Source organism: Sorghum bicolor, chromosome 2 (assembly GCF_000003195.3).
Source record: "Sorghum bicolor cultivar BTx623 chromosome 2, Sorghum_bicolor_NCBIv3, whole genome shotgun sequence".
NCBI classification, from domain to species: Eukaryota; Viridiplantae; Streptophyta; class Magnoliopsida; order Poales; family Poaceae; genus Sorghum; species Sorghum bicolor.
The window spans coordinates 13,228,694-13,246,351 of NC_012871.2; the positions used below are offsets into that span (position 1 = coordinate 13,228,694).

General features: G+C 44.1%; 2 protein-coding genes and 1 long non-coding RNA gene across 3 annotated transcripts in view; 2 read left to right on the plus strand and 1 right to left on the minus strand.

The window, feature by feature from the left end:
- Positions 252-2,061, plus strand: LOC8084628 (polyol transporter 5). The gene is made up of 3 exons (XM_002459670.2): positions 252-432; positions 555-901; positions 984-2,061. The coding sequence occupies exons 1-3, from the start codon at positions 252-254 to the stop codon at positions 1,980-1,982; spliced, it is 1,527 nt and encodes a 508-aa protein (XP_002459715.1). The 3' UTR covers positions 1,983-2,061.
- The window catches only part of LOC8057297, a 32,916-nt gene continuing 19,935 nt past the window's right edge, over positions 4,678-17,658 (plus strand). Inside the window, exons 1-12 of the mRNA XM_002459671.2 lie at positions 4,678-4,863; positions 5,184-5,327; positions 5,577-5,620; positions 7,223-7,260; positions 7,840-7,930; positions 8,569-8,674; positions 8,763-8,833; positions 9,948-10,017; positions 10,456-10,518; positions 12,075-12,146; positions 12,241-12,342; positions 12,454-12,528. Coding sequence (XP_002459716.1) covers positions 4,849-4,863; positions 5,184-5,327; positions 5,577-5,620; positions 7,223-7,260; positions 7,840-7,930; positions 8,569-8,674; positions 8,763-8,833; positions 9,948-10,017; positions 10,456-10,518; positions 12,075-12,146; positions 12,241-12,342; positions 12,454-12,528 — 891 coding nt within the window. The 5' untranslated portion in view covers positions 4,678-4,848. The remainder of the gene's footprint in view (positions 4,864-5,183; positions 5,328-5,576; positions 5,621-7,222; positions 7,261-7,839; positions 7,931-8,568; positions 8,675-8,762; positions 8,834-9,947; positions 10,018-10,455; positions 10,519-12,074; positions 12,147-12,240; positions 12,343-12,453; positions 12,529-17,658) is intronic.
- LOC110432830 lies at positions 14,364-15,168 on the minus strand. Its single transcript, XR_002450093.1, has 2 exons — positions 14,960-15,168; positions 14,364-14,635 (listed from the first exon to the last, which is right to left on the minus strand). It is a non-coding gene; the product is annotated as an uncharacterized LOC110432830 (long non-coding RNA).

Sequence of the window (17,658 nt, forward strand, 5' to 3'; positions counted from 1 at the left end):
TCGGAAAGGAAACCCGTTGACCTGCAAAGGATTCCAGGAGGTATTCATATTTTTTCACGTGTCACATTACATTATAATTATATAGGCATGCATATATATAATTTGCCAGTATAAAAAAAAAACTTAGTACTCTATATATCACCGATCGAGCTGCTAGTGATCACAACCACAACACGACCCTTTTATACTATAAGAATATCTAAACAGCCAACCAAGCCGACGATCAATCGGAGCTCCTCCGCCGCCGCGCCATGGCTCATCAGGCGGTCAGCAGCGCCGATGCCACCACTGAGGCGCTACTCCTGCTCTCGTCGACGGCGGGGACGACGCCGCCGGCGCCGGCGCCGCTGCTAGTAGGTGCGCCGCGCCGGAACAGGTTCGCCTTCGTCTGCGCCACGCTCGCCTCCGTCACCACCATGCTACATGGCTACAGTACGTACGTACGTCGTTGCTGCAAGTTACCATGCAGCCACCATCCATGGAGGATCACGAAGAGATGCTAGCTAGCTCATGCATGCTTCCGATCCGATCCGTACGTGTTTTTTGCTTTGCAGACCTGACGCTGATGAGCGGCGCGGAGCTGTTCATGCGGGAGGACGTGGGGCTCACCGACGGCGAGGTCGAGGTGCTGGCGGGGTCCATGAACGTCTTCATGCTCGCGTCCATCCTCGCCGCCGGCTGGGTGGCCGACCACCTGGGCCGCCGCCGCACCCTCGTCCTCGCCAACGCCTTCTTCGTGGCCGGCGCGCTCGCCATGTCGCTCGGCACCAGCTTCGCCGCGCTCATGGCCGCGCGCTTCGTCACCAGCGTCGGCTCCGGGCTCGCCCGCGTCGTCGCCCCCGTCTACAACGCCGAGATATCGCCGCCGTCCACGCGTGGCGCCCTCTCATCCATACTTGACGTACGTATATATTCGCCGTCGTCTTTGTGAGTATTAATTAACGGGAACATGAAGACGTTCATCGACCGACGTGTACGTGCAGATGTTCATCAACGTCGGCATCCTGCTCAGCTACGTGTCCAACTACGCGTTCTCCGGCCTGCCGTTGCACCTCGGGTGGCGCGTCATGTACGGGATCGGCGTCGTCCCTCCCGTGTTCATCGCCGCCGGGGTGCTCTTCATGCCGGAGTCACCGTGGTGGCTGGCGATGCAGGGCCGCCACGGCGACGCGCGCGCGGTGCTCCTGCGCACGTCGGATACCCCGGCCGACGCCGACCTCCGGCTCGGGGAGATCAAGCGAGCCGTCGCTGACGCTGAGCCGCCACCCGCCGCTGCCGCACGCCACGGCGGCGGTGCTGGTGACTGGAAGCAGCTCCTCGTCCGGCGGCGGCCATCGACAACAAGCGTGCGGCGGATCCTCACGTGCGTTCTCGGGCTGCACTTCTTCGTGCAGGCGTCCGGCGTCGACGCCATCCTCCTCTACAGCCCGCTGGTTTTCAAGGCGGTCGGCATGGCGTCCAACTCCGCCGTCCTCGGCGCCACCGTGGCCATTGGAGCGGTGAAGACGTGCTTCATCCTCGTGGGCATGCTCTTCACCGACCGCCTCGGCCGGCGACCTCTCCTCCTCGCCAGCACCGCGGGCGTCGCCACGACCACGGCCGCCCTCGCCGTGACGCTGTACGTAGGCAGCACGAGCACGATGTCGTCGTCACCGGCGACGGCCGCGGCGTGCCTGGCGTCGGTGCTGGCCGTCGTGGCCATGTACTCGATCGGGTACGGGTCGGTGGTGTCGGCGTACGGCGCGGAGGTCTTGCCGCTGCGGCTCCGCGCACAGGGCTCGAGCCTGGCCATGGCGGTGAACAGGCTCACGTGCGGGGTGGTGAGCATGACGTTCATCTCGCTCGCCGACGGGATCACCATGCCTGGGTGCTTCTTCCTCTACGCTGCGGTGACTGCGGCTGCGTTTGTGTTTGTGTACACACGGCTGCCGGAGACCAAGGGCCGGAGCCTAGAGGACATGGAAGTGCTCTTCCACAAGTGAGGGCAGCCAGCCAGTTACAGTTTTCTGCAATTTGGATATGTCCGTTATATCATCAATTGTAATGATAGTTTGATCTTCATATCCATCTGCATTTGATAAATACTTCCTTTGTCCCTTAGTATTTGTTGCTGTGATTTACGTGCCAAGATTTATAGAAATGTTAGGGTATCTCCAAATAATTTTATTATATATAAAAATAGATTTGATAGCTTATCTAATAATATTATTTATATACTATAATTATTTATATATTTTTATATAAATTTAGTCAAAACTGAATATGCTTCACTTTAGCTGAACATGCATACATTATCTTCGTGCATTGCACTAAAGTCATTCTCAGTGAAAGTTTTTCATGACTTAGTTTCCAACACATCCATATTTTAGAAAATATGCAGAAGAATTTCATCCCCATGAAACACTCTCTACTCTGATGAAACTCTTATTATCTCTCTCTTTATTAATATGGTGTCACATCAGTACATTTAATACTCATGAAACTCTATTGAAACCTCACTGAGACTGGCATTATATTTTCAAGGTCTCCTCGCGGATTTGAGAGCTCTAGCAGATCCCTATTCTAACCCCTAATGAGATTTTGTTCTCAGTTCTGAAAATCCATCCTCTAACCCCTCAAAGATGAGAGAAACCTCCCTCTAGTACCTGAGATTTTTGGAACAAGCTGCAACCACCGACACCAAGGAGATGGTGGCCACAGGCGCCATGGGTGGGGACAGGGAAGAAGACCTATAGCTTCTTGGGTGCCATGGCCAGGGACCACGAAGGAGGAGAAATATCGAAGAAGGAGATATGAAGGCAAGGAATAGCGATGGAGGAATAGGAGCGGCGGCGACGGTACAGGACGTTGCGCTCAAAGTCAGAGTCGGAGGTTGTGGGCAAAGAACAGGTGGGGGAGAGAAGAAATAGAAGAAAGTGTATGAATGACAAATTGACCACGCATGATAGATGAGATATTGGGGATGAGATTTTCTCATTTTGTTGGAAACGAGGCCTTTCAAAGCCCTCAAAAGAGACTTGTAGCTCTCCTAATAACTAGTTTTGGGGTTAAGATTTTCTCCTACTGCTGGAGACACTACGTACAGGAGAAGCCACCTTTGCCGAGGGCTCGATCTTTTGTCGAGAGCCAAACCACGGGGTCTCGGCAAAGAAGACCCTTTGCCGAGAGCAGTTGACAGAGCTCTTGGCAAAGGTGAACCCTCGGTGTACATCACCTTTGTCGAGAGTAGAGCATGGAGACGCTCGGCAAAACATGAGCTCTTGTCTAACATGTTCTGCATCTTCTTGTTTCTGCAGAGTTAGTCAACGACGTCGAACTCCCCTCACCTTCTCCCCGGCAACTCCCTAGGATCGCACGCAAGGCCTTCTTCTTAGCCCAGACTGTCATTGTGAGCAGTTTGGCGCCTCTGTTGTCGCTTGTTTATGTTGGTGATGCACATGGACACTTGTTTATGTTGGCATATGTGAATTATGTGATGTGGATGTGGTTATAGTGATGTGGATGTGGTTATGATGATGTGGTTAATATGTTAGCATTGCTATATATCTGTTTATTTTGTGACTGGAAATTGAAAAACAAAAAAAGAATAAAATTCTATGTGGCTTTGTCGAGGGCTATGGTCATGCTCTCGGCAAAGCTAGGAATTCTGGAACACGCAGAACACCAGCTTTGCCGAGAGCTGTAGAGGAGCTCTCGACAAAGCATATTTTTTTAAAAAAAAATAAAAATTCTTTGCCGAGAACTCTAAAGCTCCGGCAAGAATTTTTGATGATGTCACGGCGATGCACTTTGTTGAGAGCTCTATGGCCTTCGGCAACTCCTTTGTCGAGCGCCAGACAGTGAGCGCACCACCGTTACAGGCGGGACAAGGAAGCGCATCATAAATATGTACTGGTAGAGAGGGTCAAGCGGAAGGAAGCCCATGACGACTCTGACGGGAGCAGGATCAAGTAGCGCATAGATGATTGCCGCAACCACTTACTGCCATGCGCACCTTCATCTTGTGCATGCCTGCATCTTAATGTCTTAGAATGTACTCACTTAGTTCCAAATTATAAGTTATCTTAACTTCTGAAGAGTTCATACTTAAATAGATTCAAATTATAATTGACTTTCCTTAGCTATCGTAAAAGTCTGATTTATCTTCTTCGCGACTGACGTAACATTACGCCAACTAAAACCCTTTTCAAAACTCCTCGAGTTGGTAAATTGAATGGTTTCAATTGAGGGAGTCTAAAAAGCTGGTTTTGTAGTTGAAGGTGGCAAATCGGACTTACATACACAATAGTCGAGGAGGGAGGTGGTGAGTCAAGATCTTTTAGTTAAATTCATTCATTCGTGAATCTCGTGATGTGTCGACTCAGTTCTTTAGAGACGCTCATAGAGATAGAATTTGCATACATATATCTACAGATGTGAGTGTGCGTGCGTTGTGAGTTTCTGCGATATACTATGTAATTTTTTTAAAAAATTCATTCTTCTACACAAGACCCGTAGCGCAAGAAGGTAGGGAAGAATTACACGGGCTGAGCCCAACTAGCTCACCGAAGCGCTCAAATCGATTCCAGCCCAACGATTGCGCGTAGCGGGCCTATGTCACGAGCAAGCTCGAGGCCGTGTTCGTGGCCAGCCCAACTGGTATGATACTAACAACATCCCGTTCCTTCCTCTTCTTGATTCTGAAGTTTCGAACGCCTTATCCCGTTCGTCCCTTGTGTACATCTCACTCACACCGCCGCGTCCGTTCACCTGGCTTCACCCCTCTGCCACGACTGGGTGTGGCGGTGGGCTACCGCCGCCGCCGCCCAACGCCAAGTGACGAGGCCTTCGTCGGTCTATTCGCCGGCGATGAGCACCCACCAGGTATCCCGATCCCTTCTCTTCCCTTCCTGCTGTGGGAAGCGAAACCGAGCACCAAACCTTAGAGCTATTTGCTATTTGATGCCTATTAACTTCCAACTTTTGGCAAAATTATCGACTGTAGATGTGTACACCCATGTCACTTCACTGGGTACGCTCCTGAATGGAGGGGCAGAAATTTTGTTGCAGCTCTTGATTACAGTATTTTGCATACAATTTGAAATGAAAACAGTGACTAATATCTTTGGGCTTTTTGATTTTTGGGACTAGTATTTTATTCAGAGGATACGTTCATCATGGAAGAGAATTTGACTATGTTGTAGGGATGGTTGCTACAATCTGGGCATAGCGTTGTTGATATCAGTGGTTCAAAGATGGTTCTCCATATAACCCACAGGGCGTTCAGTTTTCGATGCTTTGCTGCCAATGGGCGTGGCTTTGGTGCAGATTCTACTAATAAGAGAAAAGTAGGTAGCCTCAATGCTATATTTCCCTCCCTGCTTCCTCCCTTCTGCAGCGTACTACATGTTTCTCAAGCACTAGTGTTAGCAAAGAAGGAAATGAATTCATCTTCAAAAGATACTACATATTCCTAACTATGGTAAATTCTGCGATGAAGTTGTGCATCTTGTTCAGTGATTAGGAAAGCCAGTTTGCACTATGTCTGAAGAAATTGGAATCACTGATGGCCAATTATGTCTTTGCTTTTCTCCCAGATTAAAAGCAAGAAGAGGCCAAAAGATGTTGCGCTGGAGCCGAGGTACTCACCTTGAGCATTGTATTGTTATAGGTTTTATCCTCTTCGCACTAGAAACAAAGTATAATCTTTTCAGGAATTTTTATGATTGGCATGTTGTTTTCTTTTTTTTTAAATGGTCTCTTATATTTTTTATAACAGTTATAGTTGATTTCAAAATACAAACTTGTCACGGAAGCTACCCAGATCCTAGAATCACATCCTAACAGTAAACTTTGATGCAAAATCCAACCTTGTTTGTCATTACTTGGTGATCCAGTGTAAGAACATTTGAATAGAGCTGCTCCTGCTGAATTGTTTTCTCCTTTTTTTGGTTATTAATTACTACATGGATTCAAATTGGGAAAAAAGAGAAGGAATTATACTAAAGGGAAATTTAGCTATGCAGTCCCAACATTTTGATGACTATGTTTCTAAACATTTATGTTTACTATAAAAGTTGATTATTAGTACTAAAATCAATGTATATAAACTCTGTGCATACTATTAGGGAGAAAAGAATAGTTGACTTGTTTTTACATTGGTAACTCCAATGTGAAAGTGAGTAACTCAGAAACATTAAGGGCAAACTAGCCTTTTAGAGCAATTGTTTCATAGGATGTGCACAAACAGCATAGAATTGTTTCAAGATAGAAGAAAATATGTGATTATATGTGCTATAATATGAATTAGGGGTAATATTTTGTGTTTGTTATAAATAGATATAAGACAAAATTTTAATTGTAGGGCTACCCCCAATATTTGGTAGTGACTTGTTTTCAGATTAGTGATTGAGATTTATATAAATTTAGTTTGACATCTCAATTTGTTTCTCCCATTTATAGTCATCTCATACCATGATACTAGTCGAATTTACTGGCAGTCCTTTTGGTGGTGTTTGTCCAGTGATGATCTTCATAACATCATCATCCTGGACTTCGGATTTTCAGAGTGACACCCTTTAATTTAATTCCTGATATTAAATGATTGCATTCCCTTCTGTTCGTTTTGTTAATCCAATAATTATTTAACTAAACTCTCTGGATTGAGAAAATAATCCGAAAATGCTAAGTCCAATAACCCATAGGTAAGTAGATCAAAGAAGCCATATGTAGAAGAGCGTTGCAGATGGTAATGCTGGCTTCTCTGTTTGTTCTTGTTAGCAATATAAGTTCCTCCCATTTCCTCATTCTCTCTGCACGCAATCTTTTTTGGCCCGTGTTCTAAACCTTAAACTCTATTTCTTCTTAATGAAAAGATACACAGATGTCCTGCATGTTCTTGAAAGGAAAGTAAGCAATAAATGAGACGGGTAAAATCAGTTGATAATGTGATTCATAAGTGAATCCTGCATCTAAATCTGAATTTTGTAAGTTGTTCATTTGTTTAATGTGATTCATAATGGTGTTACTTATTTCCTTTTTTATGGCTAGAATCTGTTGCTCAAAGCTTCCAACTAAGGATTTTAGCAGCTTTTGATCAAATCTGTTTGTTCAAAGCGTCGAACCAAGGGTGTGACCTGCTGTAAATAGCTCATACTTATTTTAGGACTTTAAAGTAGTACTACGTTGTTTCATACATATCTTTGTTTCTTTAGTCATCAGTTTTATTTTTCTTTTGATGTAGTGAGGTAATATCTGGAAATCCAAAGAACAGGGAGCAATGTAAGTCAGCTTCAATGTTTAGTTAACTGCAATTACTGTTACACCTATCTCTTGCAAAAAAAAAAAAAAAAAAACCGTTGCACTCCTGCATATTCTGTGTGCATTATCCTCGTGTTGACTAAAGTATTTTGTGTTCCCTGAAATTGCAAAATACTTGATCAATGGCAAAAATTCATTTAGACTCTAGCCTATCCATGAAAAACTTATCTGTCTGATTTAGAAATAGTACAGTTGTTGATTGACTCACTTAAATGGTTGCCCTACTATTTTATGTTTTTTTGTTCATTGTGTTAACCTGTAAGTCAAACCGCTGAGATGTAAAAACCAATTATCTGGATTGATAACCCATTCTTTTGTTTGTCTTACATGAATAGTGACTAGAATCGTTGCTACTGTTCTGATATAGTTGTATCTCATTGACTTAGGTTTGGTATTCTTGAAGTTCCGCTTTTAGCTTTGATATTTGGTATATATGTCATTATTTTGTTACCTTGCCTATTTTTCTCTTCTCTTTACGTAAAAATCAACCTTAATTTTACCAGCTGCATATGTCAATACTTGTTCATTCATTGTTTTCAGGGGTGCCAGAATTAAGAAGTGGAAGTGAAAACAAATCTGGTAAACAAGTCATGGATAAGAAATTTTTGGAAAAAGTGGAAGCAGTTCGAAGGTACTATGGTTTCCACAATTATCCTGCTACATTTAGTTAAAAATAAGTTCTATTTTTGTAGGATTAAATTTACAGATATTGTTCTTGCTGTTGTTGGATATATAAGTAGAAATTTGCTGATTCTTGACAATTTATAGATGGTACATACAATGCTTTGTTAATGTAAGTGGAAATGTTTCTGCCTATTGACCATTTATAAATGGGACTCAGAATGCATGGCTAATTTGTTACAAAATATGAAATACTTGTATGAGGCATTTGGCTGAGCATTCCATTTTAGCCAGACTTGGCATGCTGTGTTTTTGAATTTCTGACCTTTGTTTTGTCAAGGACTAGCCTACACCTGATCCAGTTCTGCATAGACATCCATATGGCCAATGTCACTTTGTATCTTTGAGATTATTGTTAGAATTTCTTCAGCTTTGCTGACTTATTCAGAAACATTCCTTACATGAAGGCATGTCTCAATCAGTGCAATCTGGATAATATTTCATAATTTGCACCATTATTGCTAACTCTTGATAATAGATACACTCTTATTTGGCTCTGAAAAATATATTATTTGGCATATTCCTTGTGAATACTTCTACTTAAGCATTTCTTGTTGCTCTCAACTCGGACGCTTCTGTTCTGTTTAGGTCTGCTCTTGAGAAAAAGAAAGCTGAAGAGAACAAAGATTATCAAGCTATTGATTATGATGCTCCAATTGAGTCAGATAAAAGTACAATTGGCTTTGGTACTAAGGTCAGTTTTACTTTATGGACTTTCCCATGATTTGCATGGTAAATTAGTAATTAATCTTCAGGTCATGCTTATCAGATTCTCTCAGTAGGTTGGAATTGGCGTTGCTGTTGTTGTCTTTGGACTAGTCTTCGCTTTTGGGGATTTCCTTCCTTACGGAAGGTGAATCTACATCTACCACACAATGGGCCACCAATAGTCCATTTTTCATTACATTCTATCAGTGTTTGCATTCTGTATTATTTATTTTTATAAATGTTTTTCACTTGCTAAGATAGTGCAATGCATTATATAACTGTTGCAACCAAGAAGTTTTCTGCCCTTGTCAAATGTCCTGGTAGCATGCAGAATCTATATCTATCTATATCTCTTATAAAGATAAACCCCACTAGCAATTTATCTTGCCGTGCAAAGTGTCCACATCAGCATCCACTAGAACATCCCACTAGCACATTCAACTATCTCGCCATACAAAGTGCCCACATCAGCATCCACTAACACATCCGACCAACAGATGCCATTATGTCTTTATTCAAGCTATTCACATTAGCAAACCACATCATTTACTAACATATATTTAGTCGTCCACATCAGAATGCTAAAAATCATCCACTAACATGTATTATGATATTTATTTAATCATATTAGTAAATATAAGTAGTACAATTTCATTAGCAATTCACGCAGCAACGTGCGGGACATTCTTCTAGTAATGAAAGAGTAGGAAACACATGAATATATTTTTTTTTCAAAATTGTAATTGGTGTCAAATCTTCTAATTTGAAAATTGGAATCATTTATAAAAAATTCCAGGCTTAGTTAGAATGTTTTATGTTCTCTGTTCAAACTACACTTTTCTTGAAAGAAAAGGGCAGGGGCTCTGCCATTCCATTTGGAAGGGAAGCAAAGAGAGCTGTGTGCTGCGTCGCAGGGAGCACCACAGCCACCCGCAGGATGCCCTCAACAGAGCACTGGAACATAAAAAATACAGAGTTGTAGGCACACAAAAACAGCCCCACAAGGAAATAAAAAAACACCAAAATAGTGGGAACTCAAGTGGGAAATAAAGCTTCTTATTTAGTTCTTTAGGGAATCAGACTATATATTTTTTTTCAATAAAAACATCAAAACTGGAAAACTCGCATGAGGACTGAAAAGGGGAAGAGCATTCTCTCCTACGGCAACCATCAGATGACTGTAGAAATAGAATAGATACACTTATGAATATTTTTCTTGTGCTTGTTGTGACCACATTGTACATCCTACACTTTTTCAGTGTTAGCCCTAGCAAAGAAAGTGCAGTAGTTAAACAAAAGCTTTCTCAAGAGGAAGAAGAAAAATTTAAGGTAACCATTTCTTCCAATTTTGTATGTTTTGTTTGTTTACTTGCATGTGAAAAAATAAATGAATTAATTAAAAGATAATATCCATTGATAGATAATATTTCAATGACAATGGAATATACATTTTTCTATCAGCTATTCACCTGCACTGTAAAATTATTCAGGCAAGAATTTGCAGCGAAGAAAATATTTAAACTCTAACTGGCATATAGCAGAGTATCAAAGAATAATAGCTTGGCTCTAGGGTTATTATTTAAAAGTCAGCATGGCCACACCGTAATTACTCAGGTATTGCACAAGTTCTGAATGTGTAATACTGCTGTGTTGTACTTCTAATGGTATGATTGTTTTAGAATTGAAGGGCCAAAGAATTGTATTCATTTGCATTCATTTTTGCTAATTTGTTATCATACTAAGATATTATCAGTTCATTTTTATTAGAATGCACTGCAAGGCTTTCAAGCAACACTGAGTAAGTCGCCTAATGATCCTACCGCTCTTGAGGTGAAGTGCTATTCCACATATCAAATTCGTATTGAAGTTTCTTATGTGCTGGTGCATGTTTCACAAAAGTTTTTTTAACTGTGTCTATGGATGCTCAATTTTAGATTTGTGGTGTAAATGGGGAAAAAGTGTTTGGAAGATTGTTTGTGGTATACCTTGGAACAGCCTTTTGATCTAAACCTTTTGTTTGGAAGTTTTTTTTTCGTCGTACATGCAGGACAGCTGCATACCTTTAATATTAAGAAGAGAAAAAGAGAGAGAGGGAGGGGGAGGGGGGTAAAGAAACCCTTACAAACACCTACACCGCACAAGATTGGAAGTCTCTCTATTTTCTAATCTTGCCTGAAAATGAAGGTTTTTTTATAGTATCCTTCAAGTATATTTGTAGCCTCTAATTGACACACAGTTTATAGCCCTCAGAATGTGAACCGAGCACAATTCCTCTGTTATTCAATCGTGTTCAGGGTGGATTCTCTTTTCAAAGAACTGTTAATTTGGAGTCAGTGGAAGACACCAGGTTAAAGTACAGCATGACCACAAGTAGCAGCTGGGAATTCGGATCCAGGAGTGTTCTTATCAATCAGGACTGCAGATTTCACCACCTTCATAACAAGAATCTACATTTCACAATTCACAACTTCATATCAATGTCCAGAGAAAACCTTAGAAAACAGCCTCTACCTCCATAATTTTTGACATAAACATAAGCAATATGGGTGTGTGATTGGTTGGTTGTATTCGTTCCATCCAGGGCCATCGGATGCAAGCACCGCATGATTGGTTTGGTGCACCAGCATCAGGCTGACCCCGTGCAAAAGGAGGTGCTGGGCCTGGCTCTCCCCATGCGAGATTTTTCTTCGTTCCCATGGAGCCTGGCCGGGGTGGTGCCAGCGCACGCGGGAGGCTGAAATCACTCTCGCGCTTGTGCATCCTGGGAACCAAACAACAGCCTTGCTGGACCAAGCTGACAGAACACAAGAAACCAAACAGACCCTCCTCCCATGCACCCAACATGGCTGCTAGGGGCCTGGCTGGCTCATGCATCCTGGTTGCATTCGGAAGACAACCCGTCGCCCCCCTATATCCATGGAAAAAATAACGCTGATGCTTTTGAAGGGGCAAGGCTGAGGGGAATGCCAAGAGCACTGTGAGGAAAAGCATTGGGATGAACAGTTGAAAATCACTTGTTGCTCGGAAACAGTTTATATAGTTCCAACCTTTCAGAGACCATAATTGGTACTCTGCTAAGGGCCTAGTTCCCAATGTCAAAAGTAGGTTTCAGACCATCTAACATCTAGATGCGGGTTTCCCAATAAGATCAACGTTGGCGCATAGGTGGCTTGGGTGGTATTTAGATCACTGTTATACACGTTTGTTTCTCTGGTCGCGGTCGGTATTAGTATGTAGGAAATGAAATTTTTTGGAAGACAGCATACATTTGAATAGATTTTGATCACATCCATTTAGATACTCCAATTTTTGTGAAATGCTTTTTATTTAATTTCTACTCTTTTTGTTTCATACTATGCATATTCAGTTTTCATATCGCCACACAGGGTGCAGCAGTATCGCTGGTTGAACTAGGTGAGTATGAGAAGGCATCAACGTTCCTTGAGAAGCTAATTAAGGTGTGCTAATTGTTCGCTCCTTGTTATCATTTAGATGGTCTATCAATTGTATGGAATTATTATCCTGTACAAATACATATTCTACTTGATGCAGGTAATCCCTGATAAAGCAGAAGCATACCGTTTGCTTGGTGAAGTAAAATTTGAGCTCAAGGATTACGAAGGGAGTTCATCGTCATACAGAAGCGCTTTATCTGTAAGTAAATCTGTATGCGCTTCTACGTTTTCCGCTTTATGTTGTGTAGCAACTGCACTACTTCCTGTTCAACAACACTTTGAGTTATTCTCAGACTAACAATTGAAACAGTCATCAGATAATATTGATTTTGAAGTTCTCCGTGGGCTGACAAATTCATTACTTGCTGCTAAGAAGCCAGATCAGGTGTGTAAGGCTCTATTCAACATCGTAATAGCATTTTCATTTTCGGCTTCTGGGATAGTAATTAGTGTTACTAACCTTGGGTATTATTCAAGCTGGTAATTAATCATTAGTTCTGATGACAATATACATAGATTCCATCACTCTATTGGAAATGTGGTGTGGGCCTATAATGTATACTGTCCTTGATACAGTCATAATTGTAGATTGATTAATGCTATTAACAAACTTTGGTTAGCCACGACTTGGCTTTTGTAGCATTAATACCATCTGCCTTATCTATGGGGGGATCATCTGATCATCAGCTATGTGGGAAGCTAGCCTAAAACCCCTGAAAGTCGTATTTATGGAAACTATCCGCTCCTGATAATTCTGACCGTCAAGTGATTGCATTGGGCTTGTGACATATTGAAGAGAAACAGGGAGAGATAACAGCAAATACCAGTAACTGGAGAGCACCAGCGACCTTCCAGCAATGACCTTGTGCCTCCAGCAGCACTGACCTTCACTCCTCCATTCTCCTTCACCATTCACCAAGCATGAACAGAAGCAGGATGAAGGGCTGCAAGGGTATGTCATGGTACATGACGGCCATGCGAGCCAATTCCATGGACAGAGATGATTCCATTATGGGTGGATAAGTGTCTGAGGTTGAACTTAGCTGCATGGTGGGATACAGCAGAAGTTGAAGACAATCCTGGGGCGTGACAACAGACTGGGCAATAGGTGGATAGGCGGGAGGAGCCAATCTGATGAGGTGTTAGTGGTGCTCGGAGTCACGTACTATGATAACGCACTACGTGAGGATAAAGCCATTGCACCCGCTGCAAATGCATCTGCTGATGCACTAAGAACTTACAACACAGCTTGAGAAGTGGGAAAAGGGCAACATAATTGCCAGCATGATTATTAAGGAATCGATCTCTCTTGGCATAAGGGAGCAATTTCCGAGTGTGGAGCTGATTGCTACAGAGGTCTTCAGAGCTCATCAAAGACTTATGCCAGCACCCTAATCATGAAGATGTGCGCCTCATGCTATGATGGGCAAGGTAGAATTAGGGCTCACATTATGAGCATGCGTGACATGGATGCTATGCTTAAGGCACTTGATATGTCCATTTGAGAGTGCTTTCTTGTGCACTTCATTATGACTTCATTGCCACCTCACTACACCCCTTTTACGATAAGCTACAACACTCAAAAGGGAAAGTGGTGCATTTTTGAACTCATAAGCTACTGTGTAGAAGAGGAACAAAGGTAGAAATCTAAGAAGAAAGACATGGCTTACCTTGTTAGTCTTGGCAAGGGAAAGCATCAAGCTGACAGCAAGTTCATAACAACTTAGTTTGCAGTTTTTGTAGCTTGCCTAAGTAGAAGCAATGCCTTGGTTTTAAGCAAAGTTCAGCTAGGCGCTAGGCGCTCTCTAGGCGATGACCCCTAGCCTAGCGCCTAGGCTAGCCTAGGCCAGCCTAGGCGTTCCTAGGCGTTTTGCTAGACGTTTTGCCAATTTACTAAATAATATATATACATATATATATTATATACAGCAGAAAATGCTGAATAAATAAGAAGCATATACTAGCTGAATCTATATAAAATAGAGGGTAGTAGACATACCTTAGTGGCTTAGGCTCAATAATCAATAGACATGTTGTTCTTAGTCCTACAGCAAGGATTGACAGCTTGCAAAACTCAATACTTCAATACACAGCAAGTAGTTCATCAAATAAATAGAAAATAGCAAGTTGATACTTATCTGTTTACCAGTCATCTCCCATCCATTCAATGAACACAGCATAGCAGATCAGCAACAGCTAGTAATCAGAGACAAGTGGACAGGACAGCAGTACAAGTGCACAACACAATTCATAAAAGGTCTTGTTCAGACAACACATAGTTCTCAGAAAAGAAGAAAAACAGTCACAGGTGCAGGTGCAGAATTTGCATCACCTTGTTACAGAATTTGCACTTCACCTTGTCCTTGTTCTTAGGATCAACAAGAACCCCGTATTCCCATCCCACATCATCTGAATTCCTTTTCAAGAGATTTACTCCTTCATTCTCAGGTGCAGGTGCAGCAGCTGCAGTATCTGTTTCTGTTGTTGACATCCTAAACTCAAGGCTCAAGGGTTCAGTGAGCAACTAACAAGTCATTGACAAGAAACCTAAACTCAAGTAGCTGCAGCTAAGCTATACTGCTAACTGCTATACACTAGCTTCAGATTTAGTCATTTAAAGTTCACATAATCCATTCAGATTCAGTCAAACACAAGGACAAGCTATACACTGCCTTAACCAGAAAGTATCAATTCAGGCAATGACAATAGCACATCACTCAATAGCAAAGCAATGCATTCAGAATCAGTCAAAATCCATCCACATACAAAAGCAGGGGAGGGGATCAGAAGCAGCCAATGGGGGGGAGGGGATTCACCTTGCCACCTGGGGCTGCCGCTAAGGGAGGAGTCGAGGAGATGAAGAAGTCGTCGGGGGAGGGGAGCAGGACTGCAGGAGCAAGCAGACGTCGGGGGAGGGGTGCGCCTGCTGGAGGACGACGTCGGGGGAGGGGTGCGCCCGCTGGTGGACGACGCCGGCGGGAGGGATGCTTCCAGGCGGGCACGAGCACGGCCGGCGGCGAGGACGAGCTTCTAGGTAGGGTCGCAGGCGCAGCAGGGAGGTGAGCAGCCGTCCGAGCCCGTGGCTTCCTTTTTGCCCGCGCGCGGCTTCCTTTCCCGCGCTCGAAGAAAACAGCGCGCGCGCGCGCGACCGCGGGAGCGGAATTTTTCGCGCGACCGGCTGCTGCGTCCGCCTCCGCGCCGAATCGCCGCCTCCGCGCCGCCTGGAATCGCCTAGGCGCCACCGTCGCCTAGAGCTCCGCCTACCCCCTAATCTAGGCGGACAGGCCTCGACTAGCGCCTAGTCGCGCCTAGGCGCGCCTAAGGCGACGCCTAGCGGAACTTTGGTTTTAAGGAGTGACTTAAGAAGGGTAATGATCTTGTCTCATTTGTTGATGAATCTTTCTTAGCTAATTATTCTTTTAATACTTGGTGCATTGACTACAAGTATTCAATTCGATGAGAACTATATAAGAAGGGGGAGCGAAGTCTTAGAGTCGCTGATGAACATGAAGTTGAAGTCAAAGGCATTGGGAACTTCTCATTAGAATTAGCAAGACTAGGAACAAGCTGAAGACTGAAGCCACTAGCTAATTCTAATGAGAAGCTCTCAAGGCCTTTGGCTTCAACATCATGTCCATTAGCAACTCTTAAGACTTCGCTCCCCCCTTCTTATAGTTCTCATCAAATTGAATATCTGTAATAAATTGGAAATATGCACATTAGCACCTGAGTCAATCCACCAAGTATTAGGGGAATAATTAGCTAAGAAATATTCATCAACAAATGAGACAAAATCATTACCCTTCTTCTTAAGCCACTCCATAAAACCAAGGCATTGCTTCTGCAAGTGCTTAGATGAGCTGCAAACCATAGTTCCTGCTAATGTTCTTGCCAAATTATTATTATTCTTAGTTGGCTTGAACTTCTTTTTAGGCTGCTTGCTTCCACTAGACTCAGCTTGATGCTTTCCCTTGCCAAGACTAACAAGGTGAGCCATGTCTTTCTTCTCAGATTTCTACCTTTGTTTCTCTTCTACACGGTAGCTTATGAGTTCAGAAATGCTCCACTTCTTGTTTTGGGTGTTGTAGCTTATCTTAAAAGGGGTGTAGTGAGCTGGTAGTGAAGTCATAATGAGGTGCACAAGAAAGCTCTTTGAAATGGACATATCAAGTGCAAAGTTTAGCAACCATGTCGCACATGCTCATAATGTGCTCCCTAATTGCATCTTGCCCATCATAGTGTGAGGCATACATGAGAAAGGTGTTGGCATAAGTGTTAAATGAGCTCTTGAAATTTTCCTCAACAGACGCAATGAACTCTCCTTAGCAGTAAACTCCACAACATCTTGATTCTTTTTCGCAAATGCTCCCCTTATGCAGGAGAGATCGATCCCTTAATGATCATGCTGACAATTCTGTTGCTTAGTGTTGTAAGTTCTTAGTGCATCAACATATGCATTTGCAGCGTGTGCAACAGGCTTATCCTTATGTAGTATGTGATTGTAGTCCGTTACTTCGAGCACCACTAACACCTCTTTCCATGTAGGATAGTTTGTGCCATTGAGGGGGTTGATGATGCTAACAAGGCCCGCTAGACGGTAGGCCACGCGCCATTGGGGGCCTGTCCGGTAGCGCCCTCGGGAATAGTAGAGCCAATGCCTCCGCCATTGCCACCGGAGCCTTAGGTGCATGGCTGCCACGCTTGCCACGTTACTGGTAGGAGCCATCGCTGAACCCACCACCGGAATTGCCCCCAAAGGTCACCTATTGAGGGCGTTGGGGCGGCTGGGGCCGATGAGTGGCTGGCGGAGTGTTTGATGGCGGGTGGGGTCTGGCGGCTTGGTGGCGCTTGTCCTAGCAAGGGTCGTGGCGGGTTAGGCCTTGTCCATGGTAAGCTGCTCCAAGCGTAGATCGTCGTGAATGGGTTGCTACGGTGGAGGTGGTGGCTCATGGCGGTGAAGCGCTTGTTGAGGACGACGGTGTGGTCGGTGATGTGTTCGCCGAGATCGCAAAGATCGTTAGCCATCCGCTTGTAGCGGTGACAATACTTGGTGACGGAAGTCAAACATAGGAGCATGCTATGTCCTCGGGAGTTAGGCTCCCGATTGACAGATACCCCGGACGATCCTCCTAGGATCGCTCAGGAGCTATACCCATCAGGTATGCTCACGCATACCCTCTGGTCGAAGACTAGGTGGGGCTCGAGCTCACCCACCGCTTTGCTCAGAGCTCAGAGGCTCAGCGAAGCCTCGAGGTTCAAGTCGACGAAGGCCCGAGCTTGGCCCCTGCCCGAGCCAGCAGTCAGGCCAACAACCAGCACCCTAAGCATCAACCAGCCCGCTGAGCATCCAAGGTCGAGGGCTCCATGGCGTTGCCCTGACCAATGAGTGCATGGCGCCGTCGCCCACTCCTCCGACAAAGCCATGCAGGCGGCATGACACAAGAGGACAAGCCCCTCTATCAGCTCTAGGGGCGCGGAGGCTCATGGACCCACCCATTAGCCTCCCGAGCCGGGT